This window comes from Paramisgurnus dabryanus, chromosome 13 (genome assembly GCF_030506205.2).
Source record: "Paramisgurnus dabryanus chromosome 13, PD_genome_1.1, whole genome shotgun sequence".
NCBI lineage: Eukaryota > Metazoa > Chordata > Actinopteri > Cypriniformes > Cobitidae > Paramisgurnus > Paramisgurnus dabryanus.
Window position 1 is genome coordinate 3,168,139 of NC_133349.1, and position 16,818 is coordinate 3,184,956.

Genomic DNA, 16,818 nt, shown 5'->3' on the forward strand with positions numbered 1-16,818 from the left:
CGTTGAGACTGAAGCATCTTTTTGCTTTAACAATTGTTCTCTTTGCAACATGCATTTTTTTCACAGCCCTTAAATATTTATTGTACATTCATAGGCTTATTTGATCATGAATGCTTGTGATGACATGTTATGGCGTCTGTGAGTCATGTTTATGTGTGTTTGAGAGATTAAAGGGACTAAATCACACCCTAAAGGTTTGTGAAACTTTGCAAGGCACCTGAACGCTGATGGTGCTTGACATTAATTGTTTTGTCATTTATGGAGTGAAGGGAACGTTTTAATTGTTGCACTTGTAAGGATTGATCTAACTAAAAGAGTTGTGTGTTAAAGGAATAGTTTTAGTCAAAAATTATCATCCTGTCATTATTTTCTCACCCCATGCTGTTTTAAATCTTTCACTCTTTTTTATATATAATGGAAGTGAATGGGGTCTGACTCCATCAAGTTTTGTTTAGCATCATGTAAATGCCCTGTATGATTTGTCTGTTAATGTATATCATGTCCGCTGGTGCCATATTTGATTTAAGAGCATGTAAGTCTACTTTATAGCAAACAAAGGTTTGTGCACGAGTCATTTTAGGGTTTGGCAGCTCCAGACCCCATTCACTTGTATATATTGAACATAAGTTACATTTAGTTTTACAAAGAAAAGATTTCAAAGTGCGAGGGTAAATCATTTTTACCACAAAATTGTGTTTTGTTTTTTTCTTCTAGGGTCTTCTCTCGGAAATTCTCAGGAAGGAGGAAGACCCCAAGACCGCGTCTCAGTCTCTCCTGGTCAACCTTCGAGCGATGCAAAACTTCCTACAGCTCCCGGAGGCGGAGCGCGATCGCATCTATCAGGACGAGAGGGAACGTAGTTTGACCGCTGCCTCTGCGATGGGTCCCGCCCCCCTCATTAGTTCCCCAGCGCCACGCCCTGCACAGGTAACACAGTCAAAATCACACCACAATTAAACACACTTATTAGATGTAAATACCCTGTGAATATGCAAATGTTGTGGGTTTGATTCCTCGGGAACACACACTGTAAATATGTATACCTGAAATGCATTGTAAGTCACTTTGAATATAAGCGTCTGCCAAATGCATAAATGTAGTAAATGTAAAGCCGTTCAGAAATAAATAAGAATTGATTTTATCGAGCAGTAATTGATTAAACATAAAAATTGTACGACTGCATAACGATTAATCTAGTGCTGCCTCATGATTAGTCGCAACTAATCGTTTGCAGAATAAAAGTTTTTGTTTACATAATATACTGTGTATAATAATTATGTATAAATACACACTCAGACACGCATGTATATAATTAAGAAACACTTGCATGTGTATATACATGTTTATATTTATATATAATCTATATTATATATAAATATAAATATTTATTATATTAATATTTTTTCTTCTTAACATTATACATGTATGTGTGTGTATTTATATAAACATAATTATTATACACAGTACACACACATATATTATGTAAACAAAAACGTTTATTCTGCAAACGATTAGTCGCGACTAATCGTGTGGCAGCACTAGATTAATCGCAACTATATGTGATCATATATGTGTATAATAATTACGTTTATAAATACACACACATGCATATATAATTTTAAGAAATAAATATATATTTATATATTAAGTCGCAACTATATGTGATCATATATGTGTATAATAATTATGTTTATAAATACACACACATGCATATATAATTTTAAGAAAAAAATATATATATTTATATATTAAAGGGGACAGAGAATAAAAAAAAAACTTTACCTTGTCTTTGTTGAATAATGGTAGTCTACCCACATTCATGAACATACAAAAAGTGCTAAACATGCTAAACATCTCAATCTCATAGAAATTCCACTTTTAGAAATGTCAGCCAGAAAACGGCCCAATCTGAAAAACTGATGCTTATGACATCACAGGCATCTCACTGCCCCTCCACTTTTAAATAATTGGCTACATTTTTTGAGTGGCAGCAAAGTCAGCCAATCAGTAATGAGATTGCAAGTTAAGCCAGTAGGGGGAGCCAAATAGGTGCAAAACCACTTGTTTAAAATCCCCCGCCCTAATAGAGCTATCTGAGAGAGGTTTTTAGGAAGCTTCTAAGGCATTACAGACCCAAACAAAACTTTTTTTGTCTACATGTCACATCACAGAACAAGGATAAATACTCCGTTCAATCATTCTATGTCACCTTTAAGTATTCATATTTATATATAATATAAATTATATAGAATTATAAAAATATATATGCACATGCATTTCTTAAATATTCACATAATTATATAAATATATGATGTAAACAAAAACTTTTATTCTGCAAGCGATTAGTTGCGATGCAACCCTAGAAAATTGAGTGCACAAAAATGAAGTCACTTGACTGGAGGACGTCAGAAACAATATGATAAAAACTAGCATTTAATTTACTAGAAGTAACATGCGCTTATAAATCCAAAAATGTCCAAGAAATATCATTTAGGATCAATTTAGATTTTTATATTAGATTTGAAAATCTTGCATACCTTTGTTAAAGTATTTGCTCTGCACAGGGTGTACTTTAATACTTAAATTCCCAAGGAATGGCAACCAGCTGCTGCAAAATGTTTAAAATTTTATGATGGTAAAACACATCCTCCTATCCCTGTTTACTGTGTAGAGTTAAGTATAAGTAAGGTATAAGGGTTTATTTCCCATTAGGCATAAACATCAAGGATGGGTGATATAATCAACATCTTATTTCATGGTATGCTTCATTTTAGTCAACTCAACTCAAAAAACTAAAATTGATATTATATACGACACATAAAGGACAGTTTCGCCTCTGGTGACTGCTTTCAATCATTCGTGTTGTAAACAAAAAAACTTTACATAATGTCATACCGTTCAGTCCCAGTACACCCCGTGTTGGGGGTGTTTGACCAAACATCATAACAATCACGATTCATCAAATCACAGTTTTGGTTACTATAAAATTCCCATATTCTGACTCGTGGCAGTAACTCGTGTTTATGAGTTGTTAGTCTCTTATAGACAGGAGCTGTTTGTGCCTGGCATGCAGAGAGGAAGCGTTTAGTGCAGGATAGAGTTCAGGAAAAGTTTCTTTCACACCCAGCCACTTATCCAGCTCAGAAATCTCCTAAGAAGGGCCGGAAGGTATGCAGAACGGTCTCCATCGCGGCCCCTTCAAACGCAGCTGAGTGTGTCTTAGTGCATTGGACACAAAGCCTTCCTGTGTGTGATGGACTGAGACCGGCTCTTTTATACGGGATAAAAACTCACACGCACAGTATGTAAAGACCGAAATGTCATCAGCATTCACTCGAGTGTGCACGTATTAGTGTGTGTGCACGCATGCGTGCATCGTGTGTTGGTGTGTGTGTGTATGTGTGCACGAAACAGATGCTGTTTTCCTAGTAAGATCCCATTATCAGACGCTTTTGTAACCTGATTATTCAGCAACTGCGTCTGATTCCTCAGCCTTGTGCAAGTCTGTGTCACCCATTTGTACGAAACTCAATCTGATAACATTTTGAATCAGATATATCAATGCACGCACAGGCAAACGTGTACAGTGGCTCCATGCCAAACCTGCTGACCTGCTCTGCGTCTACTGAATTCTCATTTACATGACATTTACATTTATGCATTTATACAAAGCAACGTACAGTGCATACATTCTGTACATTCCCTGGGATCAAACCTGTGACCTTTGCATTGCTAATGAAAGCTCCACCCACTATGCTGTATCAATCCGCGCTTATGGCAATAATGTCTTGAAATACCGTCTACGTATACATGAAGCTCTTCAGGCCTTCTGTTGAACCTGCTATCGGTCAGCTGTGATAATGGCTCGTAATTTGTCCATCAGTCACATTTGGGTAAAAGATGCCCAATAAAGCAGGTAGAGCGAGGTATGTTGATGCATGCCAGGTCGAAGCTGGCAGATACGAGTGAGACGTTCGCAGGATTTTCTGCTGTAAATCAGCAGGGTGGCAGCGTCTAGCAGCGCTGCGAGGCTTTTATGACGCCCATAAAAACAGATGTGCAGGTACAGTATGTCTCTCACATACGTTAATGGATGAATCTCGAGATGTGGTCACAGAATAATTTAACCCAGATATTGATGCTTTACATGTAAATACGTGCTAAAGGTTTGGTTGATGGGAAGTTTAACCATAAAGGTACTTCCCTGCAGAAATCAGATCTCGTGGCTTTTTCTGCTGTGATGTCATTATGTATAGCTAGAGCGTTCAACTCTTGAATGAATAGTAGAAATAAACTGATATTTTTAGCTCTTTGCCCTAATTGTGTGTTGATGTTTGTGTGTCCACAGCCCAGAAGAGAGGAGTGTAATAATGTAAGACCGGAAGACTGGAATCCCAGAATTCCAGTGGGGATCTCTCCTGTGAGTGTATACAGCATGGTACAGTACAACGTTTATAAAATCAACAAATAAACCATTTATTTGTTTTATTTTTTTTCAGAAATGACTACTGGTGCTATCTCTAAGATTACGGTTATTGCTTTATTATATATTTAAAACTCCATATGTGACCCTGGACCAACAAAGCGTGATTTTTGATTATGCCCCTTAACTCAAGGCTTAACCCTGATACCAGTAATTTTACAATCTTAGGAATGTTGATTTTTTTTTTTATCAAGGATCATTCTGTAAACCTCATTAACAATCTATCTGTTTACCTGTTCGTTGTGTTGTCGTGTTTGGTGTGCTCAGGTAAAGCCCAACTCTTTGTCATCTGAGTGGAATGGAAAGTCTGAAAGTTGTGTGTTAAATATCAACTCCTCCATCTATGATGAGATCCAACAGGAGATGAAGAGAGCCAAAGTGTCTCAGGCCATGTTTGCCAAGGTTGCTGCTTCAAAGAGCCAGGTACGCAATCACTCGACACTCGGCACGACACTCGGCAGGTGTATGATTACACAACACTCGCAAGGTACACAACTTTCAAGGTGCACAATCGCACGACACTCGCCAGGTGTACAATCTCACGATACTCGGCAGGTGTACCCTTACAACATATTCACCAAGTGTGCAATTGCACAACACATGCCAGGTGTACAATCACATGACACTTGTAAGGTGTAAATCGCGCAACACTCGGCAGGTATACAATCAGACAACATTTGCCAAGTACACAATCACACAACACTCGCAAGGTGTACAATCACACAACACTCACCAGGTGTACAATCGCTCAACACTCGCCAGGTATACAATCGCACAACACTTGCCAGGTTTACAATCACGGGGCACTAGTCAGGTGTACAATCACACGACCCACGCCAGGATTGCAGTCGCACGACACTCGCCAGGTGTGCAATCGCATGACAGTCGCCAGGTCTGCAATCACACAACACTCGCCAGGTGTGCAATCGCACAACAACTCACCAGGGGTACAATCGCACAAGACTCACCAGGTGTGCAATTGCACAACACTCACCATGGGTACAATCGCATGACACTCGCCAGGTGTGCAATCGCACAACACTCACCAGGTGTGCAATCGCACAACACTCGCCAGGTGTGCAATTGCACAACACTCACCAGGGGTACAATCGCACAGGACTCACCAGGTGTACATTCGCACAACACTCGCCAGGTGTGCAATTGCACAACACTCACCAGGGGTACAATCGCACAAGACTCACCAGGTGTACATTCGCACAACACTCGCCAGGTGTGCAATTGCACAACACTCACCAGGGGTACAATTGCACAAGACTCACCATGTATACGATCAGACAACATTTGCCAGGTACACAACCACACAACACTCGCAAGGTGTTGCACAGCATTCGGCAGGTATACAAGCGCACAACACTCACCAGGTGTACAATCGCATGACACTCGCCATGTATAGAAGCGCACAACACTTGCCAGGTATACAATCACATGACACTCGCCAGTTATACAATCACATGACACCCGCCATTTATACAATCATATGACACCTGGCAGGTATACAATCACATGACATCTGCCAGATGTTCAATCACACAACACTCGCCAGGTATACAATCACATGACACTTGCCAGGTATACAATCACATGACATCCACCAGGTATACAATCACATGACACACTCCGGATGTACAATCGCACGACACTCCCTATGTGTACAATCGCACGACTGTACAATCGCACGACACTTGCCAGGGTTACAATCACACAACACTCACCAGGCGTACAATCGCACAAGACTCACCAGGTGTACAATCAAATGACACTCACCAGGTGTACAATCGCACAACACTCGTTAGGTATAAAATCCCACAACACTCACTAGGTATACAATCACATGACACTCACCAGATGTACAATCACACATCACTCGCAAGATGTACAATCCCACAACACTCACCTAGTGTACAGTAGCACAACACTCGCCAGGTGTACAATCGCACAACACTCGCCAGGTGTACAATCGCACAACACTCTCCAGGTGTACAGTCACACGACACTCACCAGTTGTACAATCACACAACACTCGCCAGGTGTACAATCACACGACACTCACCTGCTGTACAATCGCACAATGTTTGCCAGGTACAGGTACAAAATGTGACTTTATCTATACTGGTGTGTTGGCACTACGCTAAAGTCTTTAGTCTGGTTGATAAAACATGGTCTGCCTTTGTTTGTGTACAGTCTAAGCAAGACATAATCTTCTGATATCAAGATAACAATGTAAAAGCCGAGGGTTGTTAAGTCTTCAACTCGTCGCCGACAGGTAACGCCTCACCGTAATAACTAATCCTGTGTTATTTTAGGGTTTGCGCGCGTCGGACAGTGTTGCAACCTAAAACAAATGTGTTTATATAATTCAACGACGCAAAGACCCCGCTGTTATCTCACAAAGCGAGCAGCTACCGCTGAACACAGGCCTCTTTGAGAGACATTACGAGCTCTTTCAGTCTATTAAAACTAATTAAAGAAACGCAAGGCAAGCCCCATTATTAAAGGTTTCGCATATCTACGTGCGCACTTAAAGATTTTCAGAATTACATCTGATGGAGGGAAAAGGCGAATAAAAGCCCTAAATTATCTGGAAATATCTGCAGGTTTTCGCTGATTGAGATGATTATAGTGCCAGATACTTTTGTTTTGACCAAATTACAGTTGGATGCACAAACCACTGTTTTTGTTGAAGAGTTCAAAGTCGAGGTGGGTGGGGAAGGGAGACCGTGGCGTTTATTCCAGGAGGAATTTCGTATGAAATGACAGTTTGAGAGAAAAGACCCCTGTCTCTGTCTCTCTAGCCCTGCCTGAGCCTGTGTGCTCCATTCATGGCTGGTGTGAATGTGAATTGAGCTGCAGATAAGAACTCTGCTAATTACGCAGCTGAAAAAGGGGCCTGGGAGAGCACTTATCTCTGGCTCCATCTCGTAATGTGCGCTCCCCGGGCAGCTGGCGCCCCCCTCCTTTTCTTTCCCAGCCCCCTCCGCAGGGCCCGTAGGGGGGCGCCGGCTAAACGTCCGGCCGGTGCCGGGCGCCTGGTGATGCTGGTTTGAATTCTGGTGCTGATGGTTTGTGTTGCTGGCTCAGGTCAGGTTGGATTGATCGTGGTTCAGAGATGTGAACACCACCAGGGTCGTAATTAAAGGTGATGTCGAACCTGTGGCAAGTGCTTGCCTATTTGAAAGTAATAGTGGATCCTAATTTGTATTGGTCACAATTTTCAATATAAACTGCATAATTAGCATAATTAATTTGTGCATTATCAGTAAGGCTTCCTCAACCAAACTACATTTCCCATAATTCCCATAACTCTGTGGCTGCACTGGCATGTTAAAATGCATAACGCATACATTGCTCAAAACCAATGTGCATCTCTTGCTCTTCAGTTTGTTGCAGACAAAAATATGAAATTGCTCAGGTCTTATTTCAGCCAAAATCCTTTAAATCATGTTTCCAAGTAGAAACTTCCCATGAGGACACAGCATGTATTTCCTTGCGTGTATGGCAATCCCTGGCTAAAGGCCCTCGAGGGACTTGGACTGCGAGTCCTGGAAGGCGTTTTACCGTACGGTTATCGTTTACATGCAGTGTTGGATGAATTTCCATCAGAGCAGGAATCCACGGTCGTAGCGAAAAGAGAAATTTTAGCCGCACTAACTGTGGCACACGTTTGAAACCTGGCACAGGCTTCTGCAACCATGGGGCTTCAGGCTCAACCTCGCTTGGCCCTCTGTGAGAGCAATAAACAGGGAGGAGATGGGAGGTGCAGCGTTCCTCCCCTGGGCTTTAAAAAGCCGTAAACAGGGGTTCGAAGGGGTTAAAGAGAATTGTCATGTGTGCCGTGTGCCGTGTACCTGCTCGCTTGTATTTCAGTCGTGTAAATGAGTGTGTGCGCTGTTTATTGGGGGATGGGTACTGGATCGGAGCCACGCGTCCCCCTCTCTGGGCACGAGTCCATACAGGACACGAGTGCCAGGCTTTATCTGTTTGGTGGCACTTTCATATTCCGAGTAGCATTTCAATTAATTTCTCCTCCTGCACCACTGAAACGCTCTCGTTTTCCCACTGTATTGCAGCTTGTAAACTGAGAAAGAAACACATAAACTGTTTATTCGTCTGCTTGTATGGCTGTCGGGTGCATCGCTCCCGAAATCACGACATTTTGGTTTTAGGGACGAACGCAAGCTGTTGCCTGCTGAATGGATGTTGAGCTTCACCATCACCATGTTGTTGGTAGTTGCCAGGGTGTTGCCACGCAATTGCTATAATAGATGTTCCTAAATCGAAAAAGTGGATTTTTTGCGTGCAGCACTAGTAATATTGATGCTTGCTTTACCAAAGACCCCTAATGAAGACATGACAGGGCAAAACTGGCATTCATAGAGGAGTGCTGATGCTGAGAAAGAGAGAAAGAGATAGAGAGGGGTTATGGGAGTTGTTCTGACTCCTTTTGATGAAGAACACAATCACTGCCCCCGCTGTCAAATGACAAGCACCTTACAACCCAAAGCACTTCTCTCTTTTTGACCTCTCTCACCCACTCTCTCCCTCTCTCTTAGTCTCGCTCGCCCTCTCCCTCTCTTCATCTACCGCTCTCTTTCCATTTTTTCTCTCTCTTTCTCTCCTGGAAGAGGCTGTGGTAATTAGCAGGGCTCTAATGAGACAGAATGTCGGTGATCTGCCGCAGTAGAGGGGGGCAGGCGATAGGCCGGTGTGTGTATGAGGAGGGGTAGAGGAGGGTGCACCATCTGTCACCCAGTGCCTGGCTCGCCACTCTCTTGAGGGGTAACAGTGAGTTGAAGGAGAGATTAAAAATGAGTAAGATACTCATAAAGTTTATCAAATAAATAATTGTTACATTTTAACTAGTGATATAGACCAATAGTCGATATTTATCATTTGGAGATTATTAGCGTCAGATTGATGACCTGTACTGCAGGCGAAATAACAGAAGTGATCCTTGAGTTGGTTCAAAACGCTGATTTTGCTAAGGGATTTCAACATTTTCTGTTTATTTATTTTTATTTTATTTTGAGTAAATATTGTATCAGTTGTTTCAATGTTTCATCTTAAATGCATGTCGTTTTTGTATCATTCAGTTGTACTCAAATATTACAGTCCCTCCAGAAAAATGCGATTATGCGGGGGCTGCATTTTATTAAATACGCCGCACTTCCGCAGCATAAATTGCAGATTGATGTACAAAATATGCGGGACTTGCATCATCCCCGCATTTTCATATGAAGTGACCTGAATATCATTGAATTTTTTCAAGTTTGTTCCCGCAATTTTTGCAAGTTTGTTCCCGCAATTTTTGCAATTTTGTTCCCGCAATTTTTGCAAGTTTGTTTCTGCAATTTTTGCAAGTCCGTTCCCGCAATTTTTGCAAGTCCGTTCCCGCAATTTTTGCAAGTTCGTTCCCGCAGTTTTTGCAAGTTCGTTCCCGCAGTTTTTGCAAGTTCGTTCCCGCAGTTTTTGCAAGTTCGTTCCCGCAGTTTTTGCAAGTTCGTTCCCGCAGTTTTTGCAAGTTCGTTCCCGCAGTTTTTGCAAGTTCGTTCCCGCAGTTTTTGCAAGTTCGTTCCCGCAGTTTTTGCAAGTCCATTCCCGCAATTTTTGCAAGTCCGTTCTCGCAATTTTTGCTTTTCCTGCAAGGACTGATATTAGCATATTGCATTGCAGATTTAAAATGACTGTTGTTTGCGAATCAAACATGTGTGAGCCTGCCTGTGAAATCCTAATGATAAGCATTAGTTTGATTTCGATCTTTGACACGACTGTAGTCAATATCAATATTGATTTTTTTTATGTAGAAAACAGTAAATCACAAAAATGACTTTATCTGGGTTTTCACAGACATGGTCAGTATTTATCTTTCATACAGTTGTGCTCATAAGTTTACATTCCTCTTTCATAATCTGCATGGCTGTTTGTATGTTTTGTGATGGTTGTGAGTAAATGATGCTGAGCTCCAGAGGCTCAAACTATAACAAAAGATTTTGAAGCCAACGCACTACATTAAGAGCATTAAGGGAATGTGTACTTTCAGACAGGATGATGTGTGTAAATTGTTATAATTTTGTCTTTCGGGAAATATGCAAACATCTTACGGCCCTTCAGAAGCTACATTACATGTTTCCCTGAATGCAAACTAAACATCTTGCAGGTTTTGCGAGGGATATCTAAACATTTTAAAATCGCTGGCTCTGACACATCAGGCATTTTGTGATGCTTTTTAAAAATGTACAATTGGCTATTTAAAACGAGGGGCGTGCTTTTTGATAAATCCCGCCCTCGACTTCCTGTTCTAATAGAGGAAATACATCAGCACAGATAAGAAGGATAGAGAGAGTCCATGCGATGGGGGTTTGCTTACAGCATCAGCGTGTGTTTGAGTAGCAGGTGTGGTCTCACATTCCCCCTCCACACCTAAATTGCATTTATTTGGCCTCTATTTACCGGGCAGGTCTAGACGTATCGTCTGCCGTGCGTCTGTATTTGCTTTCATTAGGGAACGAGAACCCCAAAGCTGGATGCAAATGAAATTACGCTCCTATAGAGAAGATTCTTTCCGCCCTTCCTGTTCTTGCAGTCCCTATAATTTTACATCGAATATATATTTTTCATTATCGCGCTTCATTTTGAAAAGTTGTTTGTTTATGGTTATGAATTCGTCCGCCTCCCAGGGGCGCGTGCGAGGCAGATGGGAGCGCCGTGCCTCTGAGAGCAGAAATAGGGCCATGACTGTTTATTAATTGATTTATTTATTTATCTGGCTGCCTGGTTATTAGGTTGCCTGGGAAACAGCTGCCGTTCCCCTGTATTATTAAAGACACAATATTCCTGAACCGGAGACCCAGATGTCTGAGAAATTAATTTCGCGTATGATTTATCGCACAAAAGCCAGAGCTCTCCCGGAGAAGAGTGTTGTTCCTCGACGTTTAACGGAGGAATTTGCATTACTGTTTGTTTTGTGTGGATCTCTTCTACATCTTTACCTGATGCCCAGAACTTGACATCAGTCTTTACTTATCCGTTTCTCTCTTAATCGGGAAAGGTAACATTAGAGGAAGCACTTACTCTCTTTCTCTCTCTCTGTAGCTCTCTCTCTTCCTCTCATGTCAAGGTATTGTTGTAGGTGGCCCGTACTCTCGCTCTCTCCTCTCTATCAGACCACACAGGGCTTGTTCTGAGGCCCATTCTCGCTAATCTGATCAGGCAGGCAAATACGCCGGGAAAAGCAGCTTTAATGATCCCCCTAATTACCTCAAGTCAATACCAACTGTATTATTAGACTCCGGGAAAATATTCCATTAGGGTCCCCCCCGCGGGACTCCCCGCACGTAGCGGTGTCACGCGCCGCGCGCCCCCATGCTTGTAATTAATTTTATTTACACACGCAGGAATGCACAAGGTCGCACCTGCAGCCCGGAGCCGCCTCGCCCGGCCCCCGACTCGCCCGTTTAATCAGATCTGTCATAATTACCATTCTGCATGTATCTGACACACGCTGCGAAATATTTCAATTTATCCGCATCCAATGGCTGCTGCAGACGACGACGCTAGACGCTCGCCCACGACAGACAGGCGATGCTTCCTGTACCGTATATAGACTCTCTGTTACAAAGATATTTAGTTGCAACTTTTTGGAAAGTGGGATGATGACTTCAAGAGGTCTTTTATTTGTTTTTTAGGTAGGCCTTGCATGCATCTTTGTATACATGCAGTCTGCATGATCACGTTATTTTTTCTGTTGGATTCACCTGTGTTGACTAAACATGATGAGAGATGCCCACGTCGAAAAAACTTAATATAAGTCTAGAAACAAAGTATTAAAGTATGTATAGCCACATCACTCATCTCATTACAATATGTTAACTAGATACTTATTGTATAGTTTAATAAATAAATGACTCGTACTCAAGGGTAAAAAACCTGATCGGTACATCCCTACTTTTAATATCCACATATTAGGGTTGGTTGAACTCAGATGTGTATCAATCACTATTATTATTTTGTCCAGCACACTTGAATTGTTTCCACTTGCTCTCCAGTTAATAGAAAAACTTGGATTGCTTATAATATGACCCTTGCATTACATTGAAACCGTTTATCTCCACGTGAAAGTTTTTCTATCATTAAAGTGAACGACTTGATATATTTGAGCCGTTTTAAAACAAACTTGTGCGTTAATGAAGAGTGCTGTTGGTGCTGACATGTACAATTTGCAGGTTTTATGCAGTTTTAATCTATAATTCAATAAGATCAGGCATGATTTATCTGCTTAATTACTCTCTGATATTAGCAATTAAACTCCAGCTTTGAATTAAATCTCAATCACACGCTTGTAATTGATGGACTAGCGTTTCTCATAGGTTTGTGCCGAGCCCCTCGCAGGATCGCTGCTCATTGTTTGAATCATGTTAGGATCAACCTACTTAAACTTTACTGCTTGCTGCTCTGTTGCATCCCCCTTTTCTCATTCATTTGCTCAGGTTTATTGAAAATGTTGACCCATCTACAAGCAATGAAAATTAAATCAGTGAAAATGATAACTTTTCCTAAATACTTCGCATTGATGTTAAAATGTTTGAATGTTTTAATGGTTGTTGTTGGATGGATGTTTCTATATTTTTAGATGGTGAAAAGTGACTTTTTTAATATTTATGATACAGGTCCACAAAACCAGTCATAAATTGCATGGGTATATTTGTAGCAATAGCCAACAATACATTATATGGGTCACAATTACAGTTTTTTATGTCAAAATTCATAAGGATATTAAGTAAGAATCATGGTTCATGATGATATTTTGTAAATTTCCTACTGTAAATATATCAAAAAATGTATTCATTATTAGTAATATTTGCTGCTTGGACTTCATTTGGACAACTTTAAAAGCAATTTTCTCAATATTTAGTTTTTTTGCACCCTCAGATTTCAGACTTTCAAATAGTTGACCAAATATTGTCCTATCCTTACAAACCATACATCAATATTTATTTAGCTTTCAGATAATGTATACATTTTATTTTCAAAAGATTGACCCTTTTGTTTTGTTGTCAAGGGTCACATTTGATAAAATATTAAACCAAGTTGCATCTGCAAATGATGCTTGAACATCATATATATTTAGATAAACTTAGATGAACTTCTAAATCTGATTGTACTTGAAAACAAATCAGCAAAAAACAGCATGTATTATATAGATGAAGAAAGCTTTACAAAAAGCAAAACATTACAAAAACGAATACAGAAAAAAATACTATAACTATGTAGAAATACAGCACTTTAACTTTATTTATTAGTGGATCTTTGTGCAATATATATGCACTGCAAAAAATGATTTTCAAGACTAAAAATTCTTAGTATTTTTGTCTTGTTTTCATTAAAAATGTATATATTTTTTTAAATTAAGATGCTTTTTCTTGATGAGCAAAACGACCCAAGAAAATAAGTCTAGTTTTTAGACCAAAAATATCAAATTTAAGTGATTTTGTGCATAAAACAAGCAAAAATAAATTGCCATTGGGGTAAACAGAAAAATCTTGTAAATTTTTCTTAAACACTAAATTCAAGAAAAATTTGCTTACCCTATTGGCAGATTTATTTGCCTGTTTTATGCACAAAATCACTTCAATTTGATATTTTTGGTCTAAAAACTAGATTTATTTTTTTGGGTTGTTTTGCTCATCAAGAAAAAGCATCTTAATTTTAAGATTTTTTAGATATTTTTACTGAAAACAAGACAAAAAATACTAAGATTTTTTTTCTTGAAAATAATTATTTGCTGTGTATAATTATAGTATATTTTTCTATTAGTGTTTGTAATGTTTTGCTTTATGTAAAGTTTTCTCCCCCATAAAATGTTTTTATATTTTGTTGTCAAGCGCAATAACATTTTTAAGTTCCTCTATATATCCTTTGGAGTCAATGTATGAATACTAAAATGTTTAGCGCACTGTAATCGTGTGAATCATTTATGTTGTTTAGCAAGTCCCACACAGAGCAACTCTTTGTCTTAGGAAAGAGGGATTTTTAGATGGATAAATAGATAAACAGACAGGTGTTATTAATCCCTAAGGGGAATTGTTTCACTAAAACACTAATATACATTCACATGTTGCAATAACCCAAGACAAGACCGAACACATCATACTATAGTATTTTAGACATGTGAGAAATAAAAGTAACTTCCCTCTTTATAAGGATGGGTGATATTTACAATTTTCATTTTGTTTCCTAAGTGTTTCATACACTTACGTCTATTGTTTCAGGCTTTACATGTACATGCATGCATATGCCAGATGCTTTTAACAGTGCATTACAAAATATATATATATATATATATATTTTAGCATGGATTCGCAGTCATGAACTATACTTTTTTATGAGCTTTACAGCATCTATAAACAATATCACTGTGTTGGCCATCATGTCTATCAGATCATCACAGCTCACAGTAAAGTCGATTTTTGTTTGCTTGACCACATCTGTGGTTTTCTCACACGTCTCTGTTTGTTTGAGTTCATCTGGGGCACTGGCCTGGTTTTCTCTTCTGCCATGCCAAGAGCATTTGAATAATACAGAGCGCTGATCTATTTGCATAACAAGATATCCAAAAAAGGCAGTCCATTCTTTGCCTATTTTTGGTCCTCTTTTTTTTTTGCTTATTGTTGCAGAAGATTCACATATGCTGTGCGAGCGCATTAATATATTTCAGCCGACAGATGGACTTGAAGCGCACGCGCCGGTTCCAATTCCTTCACACGTACATCCGCAAACCCCACACGCGTTCGTTCGTAAGGCCCCGCACGCGGTGAAAAACAGGTTTGAACATACTGTATTATCTTTCGAATTGATCTGCATGACACTGTCTGCCAAAACTCAAGTCTGTGCCAGTTTCAGAAGGGGCGGTGGAGAGATGAACAATAATGCTTTTGTCTGTTAAACGCTGCAGCCCTCTGCCTGACATCAAGATGTTTGTTTTTTACTTACAATGAGCATCTTTATTTTAAAACGATCAAAAATAGAAAGCATCATTTGTTTGCCCCAAACTTTTGGTTTTTGAGAGGTGACAGGACAGGAGTTTGTGTTAGTTTAATAGAGGACACCATCAGGTCTATATGGGCCGTATCTCTAGCAAAACTTGCTGACTTGTTTGAAAAACGCAGCCAGTGATGTGATGACTGATAAGCAAACAGCCGTTCTGTAGAGGGCAGAGCACTGACCTGGAAACAGTGCCAGAGTTACCGGCTCATCTGATAACATTGCTGTGTCTCAATTTACATGCCATCCATGCTAAATACTGTAACGTGTTAGATTAGGACCGTACGATTAGGATTAAAAAATCTAGTCTGGATGGTGTAGATGAATGTTTAAGATAAACATCACACATGATGATACAGCCCACATCCTCTTGTCTGCGAAAGAGAAACTTTTTGCAAAAGTTTTTTTAGTTGGGAAATGCAGAGATGTCTGTGAGATGTTATGATGTCGGATGTCTTCAGTACTGTAGTATAGTTTCAATGTTGTCATTAATTCTTCACCCTCATGTCGTTCCCCACCCGTAAAACCCAAATGAAAATATTTCTTATGAATCTCGAGAGCTTATTGAGCCCCCATACATGGCAACTTTTAATACCCAGAAAGTCAGTAAAGACAAAATTTTAATTTTGGGGTGAACTAACGTTTTAACTACGGAGCAATTGTAGCATTATGGATGTGAAATTTGCACAATTCATGCATTTATTAACAATATATTGAACCATCTGTTGATATTTTTCTAAACCCCTGATGATAAAGTCTAGACAAATATAGAAAAAAGCAGTCTAAACTCATGTTTTCTATTTTAGATGAGGGAAACATGCATGCGTTATGATGTGACAAATAACAGATATAAGTTTTTGGGAGACAACATACTTTGTAGGAATTTAGTTAAAAGACATAAACCAAAAGCAATAATACCCGACAAATGAAGAAAAGATGTCTCTTAGCAATTAATATTTATTTTATTTAAATGTTTGTATGCGCATTTGATAAGGAAGAAGCAATGTTATGGATGGGACATTTCTAAAATTTGCACTTACTTAACTATGGAAAATAATACAAAAAATGCTTTAAAAACTTTAACAGAGACTTTGCATGGATAATGAAACCACAAAATATTGACATCTAAGATTTCATTTTCTTGCCTTTCATTCCAGAAAACAGCTGAGTTTTATGGTGATTGTTGTGGGCAAAAATCCTTGATCTTGCGGCATGTTTTCTTAAAATCTTTGATAGAATATGCGGGATATTTATCCAATTTTATGCAATGAAATTGC

General features: G+C 39.4%; 1 protein-coding gene across 5 annotated transcripts in view; it reads left to right on the plus strand.

The window, feature by feature from the left end:
* Positions 1–16,818, plus strand: part of satb1b (SATB homeobox 1b) — a 65,041-nt gene that overhangs the window by 36,158 nt on the left and 12,065 nt on the right. For all 5 annotated transcript variants that reach the window (XM_065298921.1, XM_065298924.1, XM_065298923.1 and 2 more), the window contains 3 exons: positions 715–927; positions 4,349–4,438; positions 4,751–4,906. In XM_065298921.1, the coding sequence (XP_065154993.1) occupies positions 715–927; positions 4,349–4,438; positions 4,751–4,906 (459 nt within the window). The remainder of the gene's footprint in view (positions 1–714; positions 928–4,348; positions 4,439–4,750; positions 4,907–16,818) is intronic.